The following is an 8,939-nucleotide window of genomic DNA, read 5'->3' as shown; positions in this document are numbered from 1 at the left end:
TGCGTGCGAAACTCCAGAAAAACGTGGCGTTTTCCATTCGGAAATAATCCATCAATCATTCAAGTTAATCCAATTAACCTTTTTTTCATCATTTTCATCATTAACAGAGCGATAAGTTACAACTTGTAAGAGTAATTAAAAAGATCGTTTTTTTCGATATCGCTGTTTTTTCAACAGTTCGGATGTCGTTTTATTCGCTAAAAATGTGCTCGCAGAACAAGTTAGTGACGAGAATAATTTTTCCCATTGCTTTTTGAATAAATCCCTATTTCATTTGTTTTAAGATAAAACATTTTCCGGAAGATTTAACATAGTTACTCCCCTAACTCCATTCAGCGTGTAGTGATTTCCCAATGACCCCCAACTAGCTTAACTTGGGTAATCTTAAATGCAGCTGCCATGTCAAAACAGAGAAACCCGTTAGACTGGTTAAGAGTACAATCTATAAATAACTTGGGTAAAAGGGATTGGTTGCAACTTCTGCTTGGACTTGTCATCACTGAAACGACAAACAATGCTGTACCGAAACAAGACGAGCCATCGTTAGATGCTCCTAACAATGTCTTCCTTTTTACTTCGATATGAGTTACTTGAAATAATTTTACCGGAAACTTGGTACAATAAGTTTTGAGCGTAACGAGGTGTCAACATCAGTATACCACAAATTTGCACAAGAAGAACCCAGGCTGCTGTACGAACTAAAATAGAGAGTTTTGAAGCAAGCAACAGTGGACAAAAAATAAAATAAAATAAAATAAAATAAAATAAAATAAAATGAAATGAAATGAAATGAAATGAAATGAAATGAAATGAAATGAAATGAAATGAAATGAAATGAAATGAAATGAAATGAAATGAAATGAAATGAAATGAAATAAAATAAAATAAAATAAAATTTTTAAAATAAAATAGAATAAAATTAAATTAAAAAATAAAAAAAATAAAGGCACAAAATAAAATAGAGGCACCGCTTACAGAGTGTAAAGACAAAAGATTAGGGCCTAATTCCTATAGGCTGTTCTTTTTGGAGCAAGACGAAGTCAGTACTATTCAGGTCTGTAGTCAAATGGGCTTTATTCACTCGGCGGCCATATTGGGCCATAGACAATAGGTTTCGTACCCCCGAGCCTCGATTGAAATGTTTGGGAGGAGTTTCGGTGGTGAAAACAAAAGGTTTCAATCCCTTGCCACTCAACATGGCCGCCATAGCCAAACGTTCCTTCACATACGTCGTGTTAATGTCTTAAAGTGGCATCAGGAGCCCATGATTTCATTGTATCTTTAGAGACCGACTGATGATTTTTAGATTGACTGAAACCAAACCTTTCCAGCTAATCACAAATCTTGCATGAAAACTTATTTCCTATGGGATTGAGAATGGTCACTTGTGCAAGCCAAATCTTATTCAAGAGCTCGTCTAAAAAAAAGCTTCATCTGTGAAAATAGTCTAATGGGGCCGGTTCCTGGAAGGTGTAATATCTCTATTCCAGGTATAAATGTTCCGGAATAAGGTTAAGGCCTCCTAGTGTCATCTAACAGGGGCAGATCCAGAATTTTTCTTTAGGAGAGGGTGCACGACTTAGGAATGGCGTAGCTGAATGGTGATTAGAAAGCCGTAGGTCATCTCAGGTGCGGGGGAAGGGGGGGGGGGGGGAGGCAGCCCATGCATCCTCCCCCTAGATCCGCTGCTATCTAATGATCGCCTTAGAACCTGTTTAGTCCTAATATCCGCGGAGTACCTGCGGAGGGAAACACTGGAGAGAATAAATCCTAACTGTTCCGATGGTGACAAAATCTATTTTAATGCTATCTGTTCCAATCCTCGGTTTTACCACTGTACTATTGTTTAAACTTAGTCGACCATGCACTCCCCGATGTAAGCCGTTTTGTTGGAGGCAAGGTTGTTGGAAGGCATATCTGGACTAAGTTTCTTGAAGCATTGGAAAGCCGCTAAGCATTAGTTACCTAAATTTAACAATCCTGCGGTCGTTGAGGTCATTAGAGACATTTAGCATCTAGTATTTTTCGGAAAATGGCAAACGGCCCGGTGAATGTCCGAGTGTCACGTGACATGGTCTTGCGGTCGAGTTTGCAGTTTTCGGTTCAAGTTCTAACGGCTGAATACCCTAACCTACCCTTCTCGAGGTAAGCGATTTACCGCAGCGTTTTTCACTTTAAAATTCTGTAGGAACTCACGTTTCAACCTATAAGTTATGTTTTTGAATGCTTTAAACATGTAAGGTAAAACAATAATTTCAATATGGTGCGTTTTTCCCGCAAAATGCCGAACTTTATGCTAAAGTTTGTTTTTGTCGCTACGGCAAACGGCAAAACTGCTAACGGCTAAATATATTTATTAAATTCTCAACCTCGGATAATGCAATTCTCGTGCTCTGATTGGTTCACTCAATCTCGGTTATCAGCTCATATACCTTAGTTTGACCTTATATGGTAAATGATTGCGCTTAGCGTTGCTAAACTAAAAACGTTTACGCCAGAAAGCGAAATTTCTTTCGGTATAAAGCAAAAGAAAAACGTTTTTGTGGAAAGTTTGGATCACTTTCGAAGCTTAGAGATACGCGAAAAGGTAAGAAATGTTTTTGTGAAGAGCCTGCGTCTGTCTGACCACGATGTATTACACAACATCGCATCTTCGTCAACTTTTTTCGATTTCGCTAGGACTTTCTCGCTTTTTTCGCTCGTAATTTAATAAAACAATTATTCCATTCGCGCTTGTTGGATATGAGACTGGTTATAGCCAACTCGGCGCTACGCGCCTCGTTGGCTATTTACCATCTCATATCCAACGCGCGCTCATGGAATAATTGTTAAATATATATAGTTTAGTGTACGTAAAAAAAAAATCGACGAAGAGACAAACTCTTGACTGTTCTGGACGAGGTTTAATGCACGACGTTTCGGCCGTTCGGCCTTCTTCAGGTTAAAAGTTAAAAACTAAAAAAAACTATTTACAATGAGTGCAAATCACAAAAACAGCAGCTTATACATACTGAGCAGAAATATTAAAATTAAGGAAACGTAATAAAACAAAGGTATAAGCTACAAGGTGACCTGGATTTGACAATCAAAGACAAATAAAGAACTATAACAAAGGTCTAAGCTACAAGGTGACATGGATTTAACAATCAAAGACAAATAAAGAACTATAGGTTACATATCGATAAAAATGCATCATATTGGGAAAATGTCAACTCACAACTACTCAATTGCAGTAATTAATGTGGTGTTTTGATATAAATTCTCACCTTTTATAAGACCATGAGCATGTCCATATTTTGCTCATTTATTTTCTTTTTTAGTGAGTAGTATACGATAAAGGTGAAAGAAACATTGTAAAACTGTAGTCACACAACACAATTAACTGAAATACAGAAGTACGTGTTTTAACATTAACAATGTGGCTTTCTTAGCTCATTGTATGATACACTGAAGAACTACCAAGTTTGGTTTGTAATCGAACATGTTAAGAACGTTTTCAGGCTCAGATCACAAAAAATAAAAACATTCAGCCCAGCCCAAAATTAGACTTTCTTATGAAAAAGAGTGTAACTATAGATAGCCCATGCAAACCAACTTTCAAACAATCTTGGATCACATTGACTTTTCCGAGTTGCTGCATGCCTCAGTTTCAAAGCGAGTCCTGGTGCATATTCAAATGGAAATGAGTTGCGTATTCTTATGCAAATCAAACTAATCTCCCCTACAATAGTTGAGCACCAAGACTCACTTCGAAACCGAGACAAACAACAACTCGAAAATGCCCCATTCCGAGGGTCTTCAGTCGGAAGACCACATAACAAGAAATTCCGGATGTCAAATCTTCAGTGCCTGGAACTCCCCCAATGTATATTAATTCATCTTAAATATGGCTTTATGCTCTTAGTTGGCTCCAGTATATTTGACGTATTTCCTACAATATTTCCTTTCGTGGTCTTAGCGCAATAAATCCGGCATCAGGAAAGCTCTTTCTAACCTGTTATATCTTGACTCGTTATTCTCTATCCTCTTATTTACATTTTAAGTTCAAAACGGTGACGACATCACAAATCACGAGAAGCATACGGATGATGTCACTTGCGGTTTTATTGATGTTTTTTCAATGAAGTTTCGATTTCCTGCTTTCAGCCTCTTATTAACCTTTTTTTTTTCGTTTAATCACGAAATTGTTTGATCTTCTAATAAATATTAGAGGTTACGATGAATTTTTACTGAGTCGCTAAATCATCCCTTTCATTGACTGCTTGTTTAACCTTAAGCATTACCCGAGGCTATGAAAAAAAAATTCAACTGTGAAAAAGCCATGTAAATTTTCTCAGTGGTATAGCTGATGATGTGTTTGCATTCAATCGACTTAAATGAAATCGATATGAAAACTTGCAAAGTCATTTTGCAGTGCAAACGCGTAGGCGGCATAGTGGTCCAAGCCGAAGCATTTCCTTTTTACGCATTTTAGATTTTAAGGAAGGATATTAAGAGATTGAGTTGAAGAATGTATATTTATACTCAGTTGTCATTCAAAGAAAAAGGTTTTTTTTGGCTGCGTGTACAAAGGACGTCCGTCCACACAGGAAGAAGGCAACCAGTTGGATGTTTACGAAGCTTGCTGTGGAAGATTGGAATGGGAGTCCGCGTGTTAATAGAGAGCTTTAGATTCTAGTTCGAAAACGACTACAAGTACGAGATTTTCTCATAAGACAACAGTGAGCAAGCGCAAACCAGCGTCATTTTGGCGGGAAAAACGTGTTACCGTCGTCATTTTAGAACGAGCTTTTGCAAAAATATCGTAGAATCAAAACAAGTCAACAACAAGGTAGCATTTTTTGACGAGCAAAAAGGCTCAGTTACCAGCTATAAGAATAACCGAGTAACCTATACTGCTAACAAAGAGTTAGATTAGTCGCTCGGATTATAATTTTAATTAGAATTTTCGCTAAAAACGGGAAGTCAAAACTCGTACTCGTTCTCGTACTCGTCGAAGAATCTAAAGCTCTCTAATGACAACCGGGCCACCGCAACAATTTCACAGGAGACAGGCTCCTGATTGAAACTGGTTAACCTTGAGATTGAACGAGGATCTTTATTTTGAAACAAAACAAACAAAAGAGACCTCACTGTTTGGTAACTCAACACTTTGACACCAAAGCTTGATATCTCAGTGGTATAGCAATGTGTAGTCACAGGTTCGAGTGCCATTCGAACTTGGATTTTAAGGCTTCTTTACAACAGCTGCTCATGGGTTGATCTTTCTTTAAGAAAATCGTTTCATACCCGCGCTTGCAATATATGACTTTCACATATTCTCTTCAAACCTATTTTCACATCTTTCAGGATATGAAACGAACTTGCGCATGCACCGGATGGCTTGACAGCTCAGTGACAACGCATGCGCAGTGCATCCGCACCTGTATGGTTTCAACTGCCGTTCAAGCCTAAACTTTTCCGGCTTCTTTACAATTACTACTGAAGTAGTTTAATTAAAAAAGGCGTTCTTTCGTCAAGGAAATCCCTTTAATACAAGGGATAAGTAATACAAAACCGTTGCCAATTGCGACTTCAGATTATCAGTTCTCGCCTCAGAGTCACGAGATCGAAAGAGAAAAAGTCTTGACTGACTCGGAGTGTATGCCTTTCCGTGCATCAAAGACTAGGACAACAGTAGAAGAGTATCGTGATTCAAAATATGTAGCGGATAGTATGTTTCGTATTTTGTGCGTATATGGTGATTTCATTGCGCTGGTGGTGAACTCTTAAGACACGATTCCAGCAGATAAAAAAAAAAATTGCTTGTTTCGTTTTTGACCTTTGGAGTTTTATATAGATCTTACATGGTAAACCCTGGCGTTTTTAGGGGTGGGCAATGGAGAGACGGGTAAGGTTTTACGACGTTTTATTAACTGACTTAAACAGTGCACGTGTGAATTGTATAAGTTTTGGTTGAGTTATTACAATTCTGTTGCTATGTTTTTGTCAGGTGTATATTCTATCCCAAGCGGTCAAAAGTGGATTGATTTTTTATATCAAATGCACCAATGAACTCGAGTTAGCTCTGCGGATATCTTATCAAAATGGCTGTACGCACGAACCTTCTACGTGTACGAGTTGATAAGTACCCGTATCCGCACAAGTGTTGTCCGGCAATACAGCAGCATAATGAGATTCACATTACTTGATGTAGGCGTCTCAAAGTAACCCTTTAACCATGACCTTGACCAGAACCTTGAACAGAGAATTAATATATTAAGGTGGCTCCCCAGAGTATTTGCGAATACCCTCACTACAGAGCACGAGATGCAAAATGAAACATAGTTAATTTCTCTTAAAGTTTTCCTTTTAGAGATTTACCAGTATGGGTACCATATAATAAGGCTTTTATTTTTGCAACAATAAAAGCAAGGTGACACACTCTAACTGGGTGGCTTAGTGGTTATCAACCGCGCCTCCCACCTCTGCGACCCAGGTTCAACCCTGGTTCCGAGGTCGTATGTGGGCTGAGGTTCAGTCGATCTCAATCTGACTCCGAGGCTTTTTCTCCGGGTACTCCGGTTTTCCTCCCTCATGAAAATCGACTCTAGATCAGTAACATCCGTGCGGATACTCTCGTATAGGAATAACCTCTGGTATCTCTCCCTTTCACTGTATTGAATGAATAAGGTTGGTATTATTAGTATTATTAACACCAACCCAGTGTGGCCAACACATCACGCATGCACACAGCCATTTCACCAGGTTAATGGACCTTTTTGGAGATACGGCGGTCATTTTGATTGCTATTGTTTCAAATAGCTATTATGGGATGCCCAGGGGGCAAATACACATTAATTTTATCCCTGAGCATCCCATAATGTCTTTCGAAACAATAGAAATCAAAATAGAAACCGTATTTGCAAAAATCTATTAGCAGCCATGGAGTTGCCAACATACCAGGCGAATGTTTTTAGCACCCCTTTAAGTGGCAGATTCACATGGCATACATGTGGTAAGCTGGGTTGGGAACAGCAAAACCACGGCAAGCGTGTGGCAAGGTGGATCACCAGCTTAGCGTGTGTCACCTTGCCTTTATTGTTGTTTTTAATTACGTGAGACACCGATCTCTTAATGTGACCCACCTGCATAGACGCTTGCCGTAGGAGAACAGTTTTGCTGTTCCCAACCCAGCTTACCACATGTATGGCATGCGAAGCTCCTAGCTAAAGGGGTGCTATAAACACCTGCCCGGTATGTTAGCTACTCCATGCTGCTGTGGCCTAGGGAAAAAGGGGCTAACCCAGGGCGAAGCCCTATCAGTCTGTTGTTTCGTTTCGCTTGCGCTTGTGGTGTCGCTACTTTGGCCTTTGGCCTCGCAGTGTTATGTCAAGTGCTGATCCCGAGGTGCTGATGTTGATCCCCAGCATAGCTGGGCTGAAGATGTTCCTGATGATATCTCTGTCGTGTCTTTGGATGGTTCTGTTCCTCCGTCTTATGCCCAGATGGCCCGACCTGGCCGCCGTCCAAGAGTGTTGAGCCAGTCTATGGAGGATGATTACATTATGAAAAATGAAGCCAGTCTTTCGGATTCCGAAAAGGATCGGATCCACGGATCCGTTGAATATTCTTCCTGAGCGCCCTTTTACGGCTCACTCTTTGTCCTTCCTGCTATAGCTAAGTCTTCACTGATTTTAAGAATTGTGGCATTCGTGCGGCTGGTGTTAGGTGTTTGCAGCGCAGTCCCAATGGTTTTGTATCCATAACGTTTTCTACGTCCGAGTATCGTGATTGCTTTCTCAGTCGCATGTCCTCGTTCATCTCTCGTTGTGCTTGTTGTAATTCTTCGTCGTTCACTTTCGTGGTAATCTATGACTTCCCTTATGAGCTTCTGGATGAAGCCCTTTCTCATCGTCTTAGTCATTATGGCTCTGTTCATTTAATTCGTCGGTGTGGCCTCCAGGGCTATGATGACATCCAAAGTGGTACACGTGTGGCTAGAATGGAGTAGTCCGAGTCAATTCCTTCGTTCATGCGTTTTAGCAGGGAGCTCCTTAGGATTAAGCACGAAGGTCAGGTCCCCACCTGCCGTAAGTGTCATTTCCCAGACCATGTTGCCAGAGCGTGTCCTAATGTTGTTTGTTTCAACTGTGACCAGCTGGGTCACACCTTCAGTGTCACCCGCAGCTCTCCTGGGATTGAGGGGTTTCTCCTTCCTGGTGCCAGAGGACTACAGGCGCGTGTTCGCCTGTATGCTGATGACACCAAGGCGATCCTAAAAAATCTTCGATCCTTAACGAACCTTTTTGACTGCGTCAGAGTTTATAAAAAATGGTTCTGGCGCCAAGCTTAATCGTAGCAAAACTAAAGCAATGTGGTTGGGGGCCTGGAAGTCTCGTTCTGATGAGCCCCTTGGCCTTACTTGGGTTAGGAAAATCAAGATCCTTGGTGCCGTTTTCGGCACTATCCCTACCGAACGATTGAATTGGCAGCCCCAGCTTGAGAAATTGGAGAAGTCCCTCAATCTCTGGAAATCTAGGTCCTTGACCTTGTCCTTTCCTGGTAAAGCTCTTATTATTAATATGCTTGGCTTAGGCAAGCTGGTTTACCTGGCCAGAGTTGTCACTCTGCCGGTCTGGGTCACTGCACGTGTCAATGCTTTGATTTCGCCCTTCCAACAACAACAATAACAACAACAATACTTTATTTACCCACTTGACATCTAGGAGTGATAAAAACTCGTTAAAACATGTGCGTGAAACGGAAAGCATTGAAAATAAAATAAATAGTTTAAAATTACCATTCTAAAGTCTATCTAAAAACCTGCTTCTTTAAAAGATATTTAAAAGTAGAAATATCTTTGGCGTTTCTAACATACGTAGGCAACGAATTCCAAAGTTTTGCTGCCAAAAATGAGAATGACTTATGGCGCCATTCTAGATTAAAACTGGGTAGTA

At 40.2% G+C, this 8,939-nt stretch overlaps 1 protein-coding gene across 1 annotated transcript in view; it reads right to left on the bottom strand.

Annotated features, from left to right (window-relative positions):
* Nucleotides 1–7,371: 7,371 nt before the first annotated feature.
* LOC138025546 (uncharacterized) overlaps nt 7,372–8,939 on the bottom strand; it is a 4,691-nt gene continuing 3,123 nt past the window's right edge. Inside the window, exons 3-4 of the mRNA XM_068872743.1 lie at nt 8,592–8,653; nt 7,372–7,527 (exon numbers count right to left, since the gene is read on the bottom strand). Of these exons, the coding sequence (XP_068728844.1) occupies nt 7,372–7,527; nt 8,592–8,653 (218 nt within the window). The remainder of the gene's footprint in view (nt 7,528–8,591; nt 8,654–8,939) is intronic.

The sequence above is a fragment of the Montipora capricornis genome, chromosome 12 (assembly GCF_036669925.1).
Source record: "Montipora capricornis isolate CH-2021 chromosome 12, ASM3666992v2, whole genome shotgun sequence".
Lineage (NCBI taxonomy): Eukaryota > Metazoa > Cnidaria > Anthozoa > Scleractinia > Acroporidae > Montipora > Montipora capricornis.
This window is presented reverse-complemented; position numbering and strand designations above follow the sequence as displayed.